This window comes from Eleutherodactylus coqui, chromosome 5, assembly GCF_035609145.1.
Source record: "Eleutherodactylus coqui strain aEleCoq1 chromosome 5, aEleCoq1.hap1, whole genome shotgun sequence".
In the NCBI taxonomy this organism is placed as follows: domain Eukaryota; kingdom Metazoa; phylum Chordata; class Amphibia; order Anura; family Eleutherodactylidae; genus Eleutherodactylus; species Eleutherodactylus coqui.
In genome coordinates this window covers 60,306,388-60,323,518 of record NC_089841.1, presented here as the reverse complement: position 1 = coordinate 60,323,518, position 17,131 = coordinate 60,306,388, and the positions used below count along the sequence as shown (strand labels likewise).

General features: G+C 41.5%; 1 protein-coding gene across 2 annotated transcripts in view; it reads left to right on the top strand.

The window, feature by feature from the left end:
• The first annotated feature begins 6,433 nt into the window (after positions 1–6,433).
• ARK2C (arkadia (RNF111) C-terminal like ring finger ubiquitin ligase 2C) overlaps positions 6,434–17,131 on the top strand; it is a 109,796-nt gene continuing 99,098 nt past the window's right edge. For both annotated transcript variants that reach the window (XM_066601846.1, XM_066601845.1), the window contains exon 1: positions 6,434–6,631. In XM_066601846.1, the coding sequence (XP_066457943.1) occupies positions 6,571–6,631 (61 nt within the window). In that variant the 5' untranslated portion in view covers positions 6,434–6,570. The remainder of the gene's footprint in view (positions 6,632–17,131) is intronic.

Genomic DNA, 17,131 nt, shown 5'->3' with positions numbered 1-17,131 from the left:
CCCACCCCCAGAATTGCGGGCCACAGCTCGGTGGTGGTATCTGCGGGGGTGTATGCTTCCTCCACTAAAGCACCTTCCTCCTCCTCCTCCTCCAACGCAACCTCTGTCTCGCAATCAAGATGTGTCAGCAGCAGCACGTCGCCAGCAGTCGGTGCCGCGTGGCGTGGCAGCACAGCGGTGGGCAAGCGTCAGCAGGCCGTGCTGAAACTACTCAGCTTAGGAGATAAGAGGCACACGGCCCACGAACTGCTGCAGGGTCTGACAGAGCAGACCGACCGCTGGCTTGCGCCGCTGAGCCTCCAACCGGGCATGGTCGTGTGTGACAACGGCCGTAACCTGGTGGCGGTTCTGCAGCTCGGCAGCCTCACGCATGTGCCATGCCTGGCCCACGTCTTTAATTTGGTGGTTCAGCGCTTTCTGAAAAGCTACCCACGCTTGTCAGACCTGCTCGGAAAGGTGCGCCGGCTCTGCGCACATTTCCGCAAGTCCCACACGGACGCTGCCACCCTGCGCACCCTGCAACATCGGTTTAATCTGCCAGTGCACCGACTGCTGTGCGACGTGCCCACACGGTGGAACTCTACGCTCCACATGTTGGCCAGGCTCTATGAGCAGCGTAGAGCTATAGTGGAATACCAACTCCAACATGGGCGGCGCAGTGGGAGTCAGCCTCCTCAATTATTTTCAGAAGAGTGGGCCTGGTTGGCAGACATCTGCCAGGTCCTTGGAAACTTTGAGGAGTCTACCCAGGTGGTGAGCGGCGATGCTGCAATCATTAGCGTCACCATTCCTCTGCTATGCCTCTTGTGAACTTCCCTGCAAAGCATAAAGGCAGACGCTTTGCACTCGGAAACAGAGCCGGGGAAGACAGTATGTCGCCGGATAGTCAGAGCACCCTCCTGTCTATATCTCAGCGTGGTGAGGAGGAGGAGGAGGAGGAGGAAGATGAGGAGGAGGGGGAAGACACAGCTTGGCCCACTGGTGAGGGTACACATGCTGCTGGCCTGTCATCCTTTCAGCGTGTATGGCCTGAGGAGGAGGAGGAGGAGGATCCTGAAAGTGATCTTCCTAGTGAGGACAGCCATGTGTTGCGTACAGGTACCCTGGCACACATGGCTGACTTCATGTTAGGATGCCTTTCTCGTGACCCTCGCGTTACACGCATTCTGGCCACTACGGATTGTTGGGTGTACACACTGCTCGACCCACGGTATAAGGAGAACCTTTCCACTCTCATACCCGAAGAGGAAAGGGGTTCGAGAGTGTTGCTATACCACAGGAGCCTGGCGGACAAGCTGATGGTAAAATTCCCATACGACAGCGCTAGTGGCCGAAGGCGCAGTTCCGAGGGCCAGGTAGCAGGGGAGGCGCGGAGATCAGGCAGCATGTATAGCACAGGCAGGCCAACACTCTTTAAGGCCCTTGACAGCTTTATGGCTCCCCAGCAAGACTGTGTCACCGCTCCCCAGTCACGGCTGAGTCGACGGGAGCACTGTAAAAGGATGGTGAGGGAGTACGTAGCCGATCGCACGACCGTCCTCCGTGACGCCTCTGCCCCCTACAACTACTGGGTGTCGAAGCTGGACACGTGGCCTGAACTCGCGCTGTATGCCCTGGAGGTGCTTGCTTGTCCTGCGGCTAGCGTCTTGTCAGAGAGGGTGTTTAGTGCGGCTGGGGGAATCATCACAGATAAGCGTACCCGCCTGTCAACCGTCAGTGCCGACAGGCTAACACTCATCAAGATGAACAAAGCCTGGATTTCCCCAGACTTCTCTTCTCCACCAGCGGACAGCAGCGATACCTAAGCAATACGTAGGCTGCACCCGCGGATGGAAGCATCGTTCTGTATCCCCATCAACAACGGGGACCTTTTCGCTTCATCAATCTGTGTATAATATTCCTCCTCCTCCTCCTGCTCCTCCTCCTGAAACCTCACATAATCACGCCGAACGGCAATTTTTCTTAGGCCCACAAGGCTCAGTCATATAATTTTTCTAAACAATTTTTATACGTTTCAATGCTCATTAAAGCGTTGAAACTTTCACCTGCACCAATTTTTATTTTAACTGGGCTGCCTCCTGGCCTAGTTACCAATTAAGCCACATTAACCAAAGCGATTAATGGGTTTCACCTGCCCTCTTGGTTGGCCATGGCCAATTTTTCTGATGTACATTAGTACTGTTGATACAGCAATTTTTGTGGGCCCTCGCCTACAGTGTAATCAAATGAATTTTTAGCCCACCTGCATTACAGCTGACGTTACATCCGCTGTGTTGGGCAATACAATGGGATATTTTTATGTACCGCCGGTGGGTTCCAGGAGCCACCCATGCTGTGGGTCCACAGGGAGTTGTAAATGCATCTGTGTCCACTTCTAAAGAACCCCAATCTGACTGGGGCATGCAGTGTGGGCCGAAGCCCATCTGCATTTCATCTGACGTTAGCTCTGCTGTCCAGGGCACTGCAATGGGATACATTTATGTACAGCGGGTGGGTTCCAGGGAGCCACCCATGCTGTGGGTGCACACGGAATTCCCATTGCGGAGTTGTACCTGCCTGTGACTATTTATAAAAAACCGCGGTCTGACTGGGGCATGCAGACACCTTGACAGAATGAATAGTGTGTGGCACATAGGTTCCCCATTGCTATGCCCACGTGTGCAGCTCCAGATGGAGGTGGCACAGGATTGGATTTCTCATTGCTTCTGTACAGCATTGTGGACTACCGCCCCGCCCCTTTTAAAGAGGGTCGCTGCCTTGCCGTGCCAACCCTCTGCAGTGTGTGCCTGCGGTTCCTCTGGCAGACGCACTTATAAATAGACATGAGTGTGGCGTGGCATGAGGGCAGCTGAAGGCTGCGCAGGGACAGTTTGGTGTGCGCTGTGGACACTGGGTCGTGCAGGGGGGGATGGTCAGCATGTAACCCAGGAGAAGTGGCAGCGGAGTGTCATGCAGGCAGTGATTGTGCTTTGTTGGAGGTAGTGTGGTGCTTAGCTAAGGTATGCATTGCTAATGAGGGCTTTTCAGAAGTAAAAGTTGTTGGGGGGTGGGGGGGCCCACTCTTGCCGCTATTGTGGCTTAATAGTGGGACCTGTGAACTTGAGATGCAGCCCAACATGTAGCCCCTCGCCTGCCCTATCCGTTGCTGTGTCGTTCCCATCACTTTCTTGAATTGCCCCGATTTTCACAAATGAAAACCTTAGCGAGCATCGGCGAAATACAAAAATGCTCGGGTCGCCCATTGACTTCAATGGGGTTCGTTACTCGAAATGAACCCTCGAGCATCGCGAAAAGTTCGTCTCGAGTAACGAGCACCCGAGCATTTTGGTGCTCGCTCATCTCTATTCATTATGCTGTGTTTTACTGTTAGACTAGTAAGGGGCGGTAATATGGCAGTTTTATTCTTAAATATAAGGAGCAATATTATAGTAGTTATGATCTTGTACATAGGGGGCAGTATTATAGTAGTTATATTCTTGCACACAGGGGGCAGCATTATACTAGTTATATTACTGTACATGGGGGGGGCAGTATTATAGTAGTTATTATCTTGCACACGGGGTAGTAGTTATATGCTTGTACATAGGAGCAGTATAATAGTAGTTATATTCTTGTACATAGGAGACAGTACTATAGTAGTTATTGTCTTGTAGATAGGAGGCAGTATTATAGTAGTTATATACTTGTACATAAGGGGCAGTATTATAGTAGTTACATTCTTGTACATAGGGAGAAGTATTATAGTAGTTATATTCTTGTACATAGAGGCAGTATTATAGTAGTTATATCCTTGTACATAGGGGAGCAGTATTATAGTAGTTATATACTTGTACATAAGGGGCAGTATTATAGTAGTTACATTCTTGTACATGGGGAGTAGTATTATTTTAGTTATATTCTTGTACATAGGGCGCAGTATTAAACTACTTATATTCCTGTACATAGGGAGCAGTATTATAGTACTTATATTCTTATGTATGGGAGCAGTTTTATAGTAGTTATATTCTTTTACATAAAGGGCAGTATTATAGTAGTTATATTCTTATGTATGGGAGCAGTTTTATAGTAGTTATGTTCTTGTACATAAAGGACAGTATAATAGTAGTTATATCCTTGCACATAGGGGGTAGTATTATAGTAGTTATATTCTTGTACATGGGGGCAGTATTATAGTAGTTATATTCTTGTACATAAAGGGCAGTATTATAGTAGTTATATTCTTGTACATATGAGCAGTATTATAGTAGTTACATTCTTGTACGTAGGGGCAGTATTATAGTAGCTATATTCTTGTACATAGGGGGCAGTATTATAGTTGTTATATTCTTGTACATAGGGGGCAGTATTATAGTTGTTATATTCTTGTACATAGGGGGCAGTATTATAGTTGTTATATTCTTGTACATAGGATGCGGTATTATAGTAGTTATATTCCTGTACATAGGGAGCAGTATTATAGTAATTATATTCTTGTATATGGGAGATAGTAATATAGTAGGTATATTCTTGTATATAGGAAGCAGTATTATAGTAGTTATATTCTTGTACATAGGGGGCAGTATTATTTTAGTTATATTCTTGTACATAGGGGGCAGTATTATAGTTGTTATATTCTTGTACATAGGGGGCAGTATTATACTACTTATATTCTTATGTATAGGAGCAGTTTTATAGTAGTTATATTCTTGTACATAGGGGACAGTATTATAGTAGTAATATTCTTGTACATAGGGGGCAGTATTATAGTAGTTATATTCTCGTACATAGGGGGCAGTATTATAGTAGTTATATTATTGTACATGGAGGCAGTATTATAGTAGTTATATTCTTGTACATAAAGGGCAGTATTATAGTAGTTATATTCTTGTACACAGACAGTATTATAGTAGTTATATTCTTGTACATAAAGGGCAGTATTATAGCAGTTATATTCTTGTACATAGGAGCAGTATTATAGTAGTTACTTTCTTGTACGTAGGGGCAGTATTATAGTAGCTTTATAGTTGTTATATTCTTGTACATAGGGGGCAGTATTATAGTTGTTATATTCTTGTACATGGAGGCAGTATTATAGTAGTTATATTCTTGTACATAAAGGGCAGTATTATAGTAGTTATATTCTTGTACACAGACAGTATTATAGTAGTTATATTCTTGTACATAAAGGGCAGTATTATAGTAGTTATATTCTTGTACATAGGAGCAGTATTATAGTAGTTACTTTCTTGTACGTAGGGGCAGTATTATAGTAGCTTTATAGTTGTTATATTCTTGTACATAGGGGGCAGTATTATAGTTGTTATATTCTTGTACATAGGATGCGGTATTATAGTAGTTATATTTCTGTACATAGGGGGCAGTATTATAGTAATTATATTCTTGTATATGGGAGATAGTAATATAGTAGGTATATTCTTGTATATAGGAAGCAGTATTATAGTAGTTATATTCTTGTACATAGAGAGCAGTATTATTTTAGTTATATTCTTGTACATAGGGGGCAGTATTATAGTTGTTATATTCTTATACATAGGGGGCAGTATTATAGTAGTAATATTCTTGTACATAGGAGGACATTATTATAGTAGTTATATTCTTGTACATAGGGGACAGTATTATAGTAGTAATATTCTTGTACATAGGAGGCGGTATTATAGTAGTTATATTCTTGTAGATAGGGGGGCAGTATTATAGTAGTTTTATTCTTGTACATCGGGGTCAGTATTAAAGTAGTTATATTCTTGTACAAAGGAGCAGTATTAATATGGGTATATCCTTGTAAATAGAGAGCAGTATTGTAGAAGGTCTATTTTTGCTTACTGACTCTTCTTCATTTTAAGGCATATTTGGATCCGATATTTCCACAAGTTGTCAATATGTTGTCACAAAAAAAAAAACATTTTTGTAACCCCAATAGTTGTTAAAAGTTGGCTTAACGTTTAGCTTACACCTGAATTGTCAGATCCAATCTACTAGCAAATAATTCAGAGTAGTGACAAGCAGCCAACACAGATAGAAATATTACATTGATTGACAGCTAATCCCAAGAGTGCCTGCAGCATCCAGTCCAGCAGTCCAGCCTATGTGGCCTTTAATACACTTCCTATAAATTCAGAACAAATGTCTGGGTCAGACTCATAAACCCTCTTCTTCCATGAGATTGGCCACGCAGGGCATGGTGCCACCTCTGCTCCAGCTGAGTGCCCCTTGACTCAAGTCATTGTTTCATTGATTAACAAATCTTAGAGAAAAAAAAGATGATAAATCCAATGCAATGAAGCAAGCTAACCCAGACAGACTGCAGGGAGCTTGCACACCCTCCCCCCAGCTCCGAGCTCATTGGTTGGGCTGCTTTGTCTTAGGGGAGCTGTAGAAGGTAGCTCCAAGCCCCCTCCCTTTGTGTTGAGGCAGCTGCAGCACATTTGAATGTATATAGGGGGGATTTGAAAGGACCATTACCAATGGGCCATCTGTCTCCCAGCCAGCAGTAGGAGCACGCAGACTAGGATCAGCCTGTCCATATAGTCACAGTGATCAGCACCAAGGGTTGCAAGCACTGTCTCTGCCAGCATGGTGTTAGTCCACGTAGGATATCTTGTTCTTCCAGTCTTTGGCTCTGTACGGAACCGAGGTACGGTGGTGGTGGCTTCTGGTGGGGGGGATTGCACTGAATGCTATGGTGTGCCTGACATAGGAGGGAGGGAGAGGGCAGATATGTTGATCATCCAGGTCCTTGAGGTCTGAAATCTTCTGCTTGTGTGCCTTGTATCTATTTATAGATATACACAGTATATCTGCTCTATGGATACATTGTATCTATTTCTACATGCACCTAATATTCTGCATGGATACAATGTATGATTTTTGAAATACCATCCAGTCAATCCTGTTGACTATCTGAATTATGCTACCTTGTATTTATTTCTCATTAGATGCGTGGAAACATACCAATATTATGTTGTATGGATACTTTGTATTTTTTATCAAGGGCCATCAAATCAAGTAAACTCCATATGAATAGATAAATTATACCTTATTGTAAATACACGTATATATTGTGCTATATGAATACATTTTAACTCATATTCCTGTTGATTATAGTGTAATGGATACATTGTATCTATTTATTATTTATAAATACATGCTGTATGGATACATTGCCGCAACATTGCATTCTATGGAGTGTTCTGCAGCATCGGTTTCTATATCCTGAATATATATGTTAAATCATAATTTTATTTAGACCTATGCTGTATACTGTTTTATTTAAGGTAAAATCAGTTCCAATTACTGTTTGTGGAGCCACCCCCTCCTCAATGCTTCTGTTTCATCCTCTCATCAGCTGCTTTTACTACTGTCACCAAATTCTCTTGCAAAAACCGGTGGCTGCAGCTCAGGGGGTGCTGGGGTGCATTTAAAAGAAGGGGAGGGGGCTGGTGTCACCGGTATGTGGGATTGTTGTTATGATCTAGCAGATGCTTAAGTATTGGAATACAGCAGCTAGTAAAATGTACATAGGCTATCAAACACTCCCTCCCCCCACCCAATGCAAATTGCTGATGACCTGACATTTTTAATCATGGCACAGTGCATTTATTTTTAACCAGCTCAATTACAGCTGGCGGTTGGCGTTAGATTAGAGGTTATTGCAATAGATCTCAGGTGTAGGATATATTATGTTTGGGATTACTGTGCACTGTATGTCATCACTAGGAGTACATGTGTGTGTATATATATATATAGGTGGTGTGTGTGGACTAGCCACTGTCCTGCATTCTAATACAGACTTGTCCTTCCTCCACTGGTGAGGTCAGCAGATCATTGCTCTTCAATAATTTCCTGTCCTCTCCAGCCTGGTGAGTGTGAGAGTATTGGCTAGTCATTGGGATGATGCCCCAGTAATAAAATAAAAAAAATCTGTATAATTTTATTATTACGCATCTAAACTGTATGCATGCAAAAAAAAAAAAATCAACCCTTAAACAAAAAAAAAACAAAAAAAAAGCTTTATTGACTATGGGATTTTACATTTGCATTTATCAATTCTTTTTTTTTTTCCTTCATTGTGTAGCTCAGTGAATGACCCAACATGCTGCTCTTGGTGTAGTCCTCTGCCTCTGCATATACCTGTATTGTGACACCCTCTTAACCATTTCCTGTTTCCATCTGAAGACAACATTGTTCTTTAATTAAGCTGCAGTATCCCCTTTTTTCATGGCTGCTTGCCCTTTTCTTTGTTGATGGAGAAGGTTTACTTTCTGGGTTACCCTTGTTGCTTGCATGCAAATGCAATTATTATCCTCCTCCCCTTCCCCTCTGCTGCCACTATCACTGCCACCACCTTTAGGCTCCAATAGAGGCTTTTGTTTCACTGTCTCATTTTTAAAAAAAATATTCGTTTTTTTATTATATTTTTTTTTAAGCAAAAAATTGTCCGCTTTTACCAGTAGTTAAACAAATTTAAAGAAAAAAAAAATTCCCATAGCAGTTTTTGAATCTTGGGTGCCAATAATAGAGCAATAACGTTAAGCCTGTAAAGCCATCTGGAGCCAGAGCTCTGGGCATTATAGCCTTGCAACAAGAGGATACTGATGCTTTAAAATGAATTTCCTAAAATCATATTTTTCTTGTTGAAAACTGTAGAGAATGTAACCCTGGACCTGTTTTTTTTTTTCTTTGTAGTCTCATTGTAGTAACATAGAACCTAGTCATTCAGTAGAGCTGTAGAGAGTAACAGCCATTTTTATTTGTATCTTCATCTTGTTTAGCTGAGTACATTACACTGTAAATTTCTGTTAAGTGGATTCATTTTGCTCTTTGGGGAGGCCAGGCCTCGGTCCTGGTTTTATATGCAGTAAGATACCAAAAGGGGCATATGGGAATAGTCCATTTCCTTATTGTATTTTGGAACAATCGAAATCTATTGTCTGCAGTCTACCAGCTGCAACAATGATGGGGAAACTTTAATGGATTGCAACGTGTGTAGGCACACGTTGCACAACATAGCAAAGTCAACTATCATTGAGAAGGACTGATATTGGCTAAAAAAAATTCCAAAAAATGTTAGTAAATACAAAAAATATTTTTTTTAAAAATTGGAATTTGTGGGCAAAATGGATAATCCATTTAACAGGGGTATCCTTTTTTTCTGCTGTGCTATAAAAACTACTTCCTGTTCTTATTTTGTGGGTAATGTTCTGTATCTGAAAGCCTTTAGTCGTGGACCTTTCACCTTTTTATTTTCATGTACTAAGACTAAAGCATGTTCTGTATTTTTTTTACATTACCTAGTTTTTTCTGATGTAAATCTCTCTGTAGAGACGTACCCTTTGCTGAAATGTACTGTGCTGTAGCCTACACATCTACTCATTGTATGCCGCTTTTGTTCTGTTGTGCCCCTCCAAAGCATGGTGGGCTTGCCTTTTGTATCGTGTGCATGACTCTGTTACACTCAGTTTCACAAATACTAATACAACAATCTTTCAATAAAGAAACTAGTTTTCCTATATTAACCTAGTCTGCCTTTTCTATTGCTGTTTTCCCATTTATTGTCGTACTCCTTTTTCTCTAGTAGATCTATATATCCCTCATACCTTTATTGCTGAATTTCCTTCCTGTGAGTGAATGACTTTAGTCCCTTCTCTATGGGGCCCTTGTCAGAATTTATTTATTTTTTTGGTTTCCTTTATCTATATACATTTTTTTATACTTAGAAAGTAAAAAATTTCCATTGGCCGCCATTATTACAAGAGGTTTCCCATCCTAAAATTTTAAAAAATTCATTTTTTTAGAGGTGACTTGGGATGAGGCAGTGGTTTAATAAAGGGATGTAACTCTGTAGTGGTAAAATCATTAGATTGTGTGTGTCATTTGTTTGGATTTGTTGCCTAAGTGCAGTCAAGACAGCCATTGTGCATTTTGGCACAAAAAGTCTGCCTCCATTGTATGCAGAAAGGTATATTCTTTGTAAAGGACCCACATACATATTAGACAAAGGTGTCCATACCTGCAGATTTCAGCAGGAGCAGGCGACTGTCATATGTGTATGGGGGCCTTGCAACTTTCCCCCAACATCGAGAAGTCTTGAGCACCTTGAATTTGAACATCCGATGCTTTTGTTTCCCTTGGAGATAAGCCACTGCCAGAACTCTCTGTCGAGGGCTTTCTCCGCTGTTACCATGTAAAACACATGGACGTTCAGCTGGACTATGTGTACAGATGTATACGAGAGCTGGGAGAAATAGCTGTCGGTCAAATGAGAATTCAGCCAACAGCTATGGGCACCTTAATACACTACTAAGTTAAAAGGATTAGAGGCCTAAACACTAAAATGAATACACAGTTTCATTACTGTTTATCATACTTTGACTTGCTTCCCTCAAAACACTGACCGTGGTACTTTAATGGCTTCCCACCACCTTGGAGAGGTTGTTTCCATAATATCAGACTACCTAAAATGATCAAACACTACAAGGAAATTCTCCACCATGTTGGATACTTTTCTTCTAATGATCCTATAATAGTGGTGCCCAAGGAAGTCCCCGAACTGGAAGAAGTCTTACCAACTATTTATTGGTTGGTGAGAAATCTGTCTGTCCAGAAACATCTCTGCTCTTGAGTAGGTGATTGAGTTTCCATCGATATAGTATTTTAGAAGTACCCTGTATTTTACAAGGACATTTTCCAGCATGTTGGACAATCCCCTTGTATTTAACACAAGAACAAAGTGAAGGATAATGTCCACCACTAAGGAGGTTCAAAGACTGGAAGACATCTCATCAACCATCCATGCCCATGAGATATCTCCTTGCCTATCACCACTCCCAATCTCGAACAGTCTAGTGTGGTCTCCTCTACAGGGGATAGTATGACTTTGTCTGAGGTCCCATTTATGTTTAAGGCCCAGAACCCTACTATATATAAGGGCTGATGGATATTACACCACCTACCAGAGAGATAGAACACTTAAAGATTCTATTTTAGCTGGAAGTCATGGAATTGCTACAAATTGTGGTAGGAAATCTTTTGCATCAATGTTAATGAAGAAAACAAAGGTTTAGCAAAAGTCTAAAATAAAATATACGCAAGAAGTCCAAAAGCTCATTCATAGGAATCTAAACCAAGAACCTTATGCAAACATGGAGCATGGACAGGAAGTTCTACGATACAAGGTTAGCGAGGCCTCTATCTGGTGTCTTTTCTCTATCTTTGTAAACAATGCACAGAACCCCCCTTCTCTGCTCTTTTCTTTCTAATCTGGATTTGTAGGCTAAGCTCTCAGCAGCGACATATGCACACATAACACGCGTGTCAGTAAGGGAGGTTGTGCTTCGCCTTGCATGAATGAAAACATGCATGTGTTTTGAGGCTGCTCATTTCAAATGTGATTTTTTTTTTTTTTATTTGATTCTTTTCACTTCCATTAAAACAACAATGATGATAATTTCTAAAATGGGGCCTGGATATCGTATGACGATGCTGTCCATGTGTTGCTACATGGAGGGACATGCTTCTTGTGCTACTAACATATTTTGGGGTGACAATAGTTGGACAGCCTGGTCATGTGACATCCAAAACTATGGTGCCAATAAATCTCAGACTGTGCGGACTTGAAGGTATCAAGATATTTTTTAATTCCACAATAGATCTCAAGGTTAGTGGAAGGTCACACTATTCAACTTTGTGGTATGGTTGTCAGGGTATTTTATGTAGCACATTCTAAGCCATTCAGAAGGAGAAAATAGGCCCAAACAGGCTTGGCCTACACTTGCACTGTGGTCTCATAAAGGAAACCATGATACATTGCTGGATCCATTGCAGAACGGGCATCGACAGCCCTTGACTGGCCTATTGACCTTTAGTGGGTTTCGTCGGGATTTACCATGGTTTCTATAATTTTCAAGTTAAAATTCAGCATTATTCATCCTGTGAACTCTGCCAGGATTTCCAATGGAGGCAATGAATTACTCTTTTGGTAGTGTGGTGTTACTTGGCTTGATGTGAACCATTTGACCTATAGTCAACAAGATTAGCGATCAGTTCAAGGCCTTCACACTAGCCGATTCAGTGTTAACATGGGGAAATGAGTTGCCAATAATGATTTTTCTTGGCAGCACGAAGGAACTGATCAGCTCACAAAGGAGAGTTTGTTCGTTTGTTGGCTCATCACTGCCCTGTTTACACGGACCAATGATAAGGTTGACCAACATTCTTTCATTATCACTGACTCATGTGAGAGGGCCTTTAGAAGACAAATTTGGTGCTGATGGACTGTTAAAACAAAAAGATGCTTGGTTTGAACCCCTGTCAAGCCTCCTGGATGTTTCTCTGCCATCTGACAATTTCACTTTAAGCTTAAGGCCTAAGTAAATTGACACAAACTGGTTGGTAGGGGCTCACTGCCTGACAACCCCATATTAGAAGAATCAGCTGTCAAACAGTGTTTCCCTAACCAGCACTCAATTCAAAGTTGGACTGGCACAGTAGTGAACAATGGGGCCAACTAAAAAAGGAAAAAGTAGCTGGTAGCAGTCACACCATGCCATTCCTTCTTGAGCTATGGAAGATGGCCCCACCACGTCTCCAACTACATGATGCACACTGTGCTTTGGTAGTCTAAACCACTACACACTGCTCTGATCACCTAGCGCTGCTCACATGGAAAGTACTGACCAATCAGAGCAGCATGTAGTGTTGTAGACTACTAATGCATATACACAGTGAACATCAGGTAGTTAGAGAAGCAGTATGGTCATCTTCGATTTTCTGGGATCAGTGGGTCAATTTAAAAACATATTTCATAAGTTCTAGTAGTCCTTCTATTCAGAGCATATGGTGCGTGACTTCTCTGAAGGATCATGAAACCAAAGGTTTGGGTTCCAGCAGCCATAGATAACACACTTACTTTAGATGCACTTGTTCTCTGTGTATAAACAAATATGTACACATCTTTTTGGTAAAAGTTTTCCCACACAAAACTCTGTAGACTCTTCTATGTCATTCCAGATCACTCTAATTTTCGTGGTCAATAGAGGAAAGCAAGCATTTAAATGGGCTGTCTGGAATTAATAAAACATGGCTGTTTTCTTTCTAAAAAGAGTGTCACTGCCTGTCCAAAAGTTGTGTATTATATTACAGCTCCACTTCAGTGGAGCCAAGCTACAATACCAGACACAGCCTGTGGACAGATGTGGCACTGTTTTTTTAATCCTGTATAACCTCTTGGTTTGGTGATCTGCTGTTGAATCCTACTTTTTAGGTTATAGGATATTCTTATCTAAGGGGTCACTGAAAAAAGTGAAATTGACTGCTGGAGTAAAGCTATGATCAGGTACAAAGTGGGTAATCACTGGCCATCCAGATAATGTGGAACCTTCAATGCCCCAATGCCATACACCTCATTGTCAATGGGAGATGGAAAAATGCCTCTATACCACCACGCATTGAAAGGTAGCTTTCCTATAAGTCAATGTCTGACCTTTTAACAGCCTTTGCAACATGACTGAAGATATAAGCCAAACTAAAGTCTTCTCCAGAAGGAAAAGATACCTATGTACAGACAGAAGACTTTCTGGAGAAGACTCTGGTTTGGTTTACATCCTTAGTAGAGTTGGGTACTGGTGTATCTTGAGTTGGAAGGCCTGTTAAAAGGTCAGACATTGACTTATAGGAAAGCACTACAGAGGCATTTTTCAACACCTCATTTACATAATTTATTTCCTAAAGAGCTTTTCCATTTTGGTCATCTCCACAAGGATAAACATTACCCTTCCAGACTTATTGGCAATCGTAACTGTAACCTATATATCCATAGTAGCTGGATTGTCAAAGTTCATCCACATTTTATCTATTTGTTGACTCTTATACATCTTACATAAATTATAGCAAATTTATCATTACTTATTAATGGCCTTCACTGTTCTTAAAAGGGGTCTTGACCAGAACTATAAATTCTCCACAATAAGAGGCAAACTGAGCCCATTTCTTAAGTGTCCCATACCATCTGTCCATATCAGTTTGAAGAACACTCATCATTTTAAAGGAGGGTAAGGATAATAGAAGCAGTCATCCTCTCGAAGACCCTACAATTAACCATGCACCAGCTGAAAAGAGCAACATCCAGACTGTAAATAGTGAATAAATAATAGGTTTACTGTCCCTTTAATGAAAGTTTCCTCCCATGATCCCCTACGTAATGTAAGAAAACCTTGGACAATCTCATAGCACCAATCCAGTGCCAATGACTCACCACTCACTACCCAACCCAATAATTACCCCATATTGTATTATGACAGTCCTGCTGGGATAGTTCTATAGTGTTTGATGTAAGTTGTAAACCCCCAATCTGAGGCACAAAGGAACAGCCGGCATCTGGAGGTCTAATAATGTCTTCAACAGGATCGGCCTTCGGCTAATGTTCGGCAGCACCTGAGTGTTCCTTGTCAATAGCTTGTGTTTCAGAAATCTTGAAAAGAGAGAATTTCACTGCTTAGAACAATGTATATCAATGCGTCCGCCTGGACTATTGTCTTCCAGCCACCTGTCCAAGGACAAGCCGAGAAAGGGATTTCTTTTGTTTTTCTTGTATTATATTATCCTGGCTTTACTGAGACACATCAGCAAAGTGGTGGGAACTAACCCATGACTTGAGTAGCCATATTGCTCTATTCATTAATGGTAAATCTCCACAAATACCTGGGAAAGATACATATAGTTTTTCTCATTGGAGTTGTCCAGAGACAGCCCATTCTCAAAGTGGTTGATTATCCCAACAATCCAAGTGATCGATGCAGGAGAACACTGCAGCAAAGTATTCAATGTCACTACAGCTCTACTACAGGAGAAAGGAAGCATTGCATGGTCACCAATGCAATCAATGGATTAGCCATGTAATCCAAGGATATACCAAAAAGCTAAAGAAGTTCTCTGTAGCCCCTTTTTAGACTGATTATGAGATGGAGCTCCTTAATGAAGGACTCCTCTCTTTAAAAGTGGGGTCTCTAAGCCAGACACCCCCTTTAACATTAATCAGTTTATACTAATAGACTTTTAAATGCATATAAATTCCTTATTTAGTTACGCATAAAGTGGACCTCCAGTAGAAAAGGAAAACTCAGCTCATTATGTGTAGATACTGTTTGCTTATTAGCTTTGATGGAGCGGTTTTTGCCTGTTATCCGGTCACATAGATGGTCCTCCTCCTGCCTTTCTACCTTCCTCTGCTGAAATTGTTCCAATTTTTTGGCAAGAAATATGCAGCTATCATACAGACTTCAAATCTGCCATTGTACATATGTCTTTAAGGCATTGATGATTGGGTTAGGAACATTCCGAGGAACATTCCTTTGCTTAAGCATTGGGCCATGTAAAGGTGCCGCTGATCACCTGATGAACAAGGAGGTACTCATACGGTGGGTGATGGCATCTATTTATGTGGTACCAAGATTATTGTTGGTGGCACATCTCCTCATGTGAATCAGGGGATATGCTGCCAACAATGATGAAGCTCTGTAGGAGACAAACATCCCCATAATAGACTCTAAGGCCTACACTTCATCTATTAAAGGCCCAATAGATAAGTGATGATCTTGTTATCTTTTTATGCAAAAGGACCCTAAGGGCTCTTTTTTTTTACATCAGTTCTGGAGGCTCCTTTTGCAGCCTCCATCACCGATTTCCATGAAAATTCCAGACAGAATCATGCTGCTTGCAACGTAATTTCGGCCGCTATAGGGGTGCTGAACAGAACCCAACATAGTCAATCCATCAATGTTTTCTGTTTGGCGGTATTTGGATCTGGAACTTCTATTTCTGCAGCTCCAATAGCAGAACCAAACAACATGAAAAGATAGCACTGCTCTTCACTGGTGTAAAGAAGTACTTACAGTACATTATTACTGGACGTTACGCCATTTCTCTCATTCAGTGGAAGATGTAAGACATAGGGTTCACTGCACTGACATTGAATACTACTGTATGTTTGATAAGGTAGTCAATATTCAGCTTGCTCTCCACCAGATTTTAAGATTTCAGATCTGAAAGTAGCAGAATCATGAATGCAGCTCTGGAGTACTATACAATACATTCTGTGCTTGGATCAATAGCCAGAACCAACCTTGTACGTGTTGTGCATTTATAAAGTGTGATTGCACCACTAGTCCTCATACCCTGGACACATTGACCTGGCACCTCTCACACTTAGTTCTTAAACCCACTCCTATAGGGAACATTCTAACCATAGAATCTTTTTTTTTTTTTGCGAATTGCTATGTTTGCAATTCCTTACTACATAAAGCTCACAAAAGGTAAGACTATACTTTTATATTTCACAAGAACCATTGTATTTCCTTGCAGATCCCTTACTGTAGTTGCAGCTGTCTTGGAAGGAAATTGATCCATCTTGTGCAATCCCGCCACATGCATAGTGATATCAGCAACGCCACCATCACGAGAGGCAGAACATTGATCCAGCTGTCCCTGGGAAATCTTACACAATTAGTTTAGCATAAATTCAATAAGCCAATTTTCTGTGTCCAGGGATCTTGAGCATTCCTGGAGTCTTTTATGAAATTCATGGCCACAAAGAAGACCCCCTGTCTGCGTTATTATTACACAAGGACCTTGGTGAATAGGATTTGGGGCCATTCATGTCAATCTCGTCTTATAACTGCCTGTCAGGCTCAATCAGTGCCATAAAAAACTTCATCTTCCATCAAAAGAAAAAGAGTTTGCATTGTTAACCCCCAGGATGCATGTGGCCCTCCATGCGGCTGTTGCCACCTCAGAGTAGGGGTAACTGCACCCTGCGTACTACTCCGAGTAGGTATATAAAGTAGAACGAAACATGGCTGCAGATATTAGAGGTAAAAGGTACCATCTGCCAAACAAGTCCTTCTGTATGGTGAAGAGCTGCAAAATACATTAGTGCCCATAATGGGGGGTCCTAGCATTGCAACCGCCCTACAATTAATTGATCGGCTGATCAGCACCCTAATGAAAAGAGGAAAAATCCTACAGGAACAGTTTGTATATCTCTACACACAATGTGTTATATAGGGATTAACCTTTTTTTGGTATGTTGCTATATAGTAAAAACACTAGCAGTGAAAAACGTAAAGAGGTTGTCCCACAA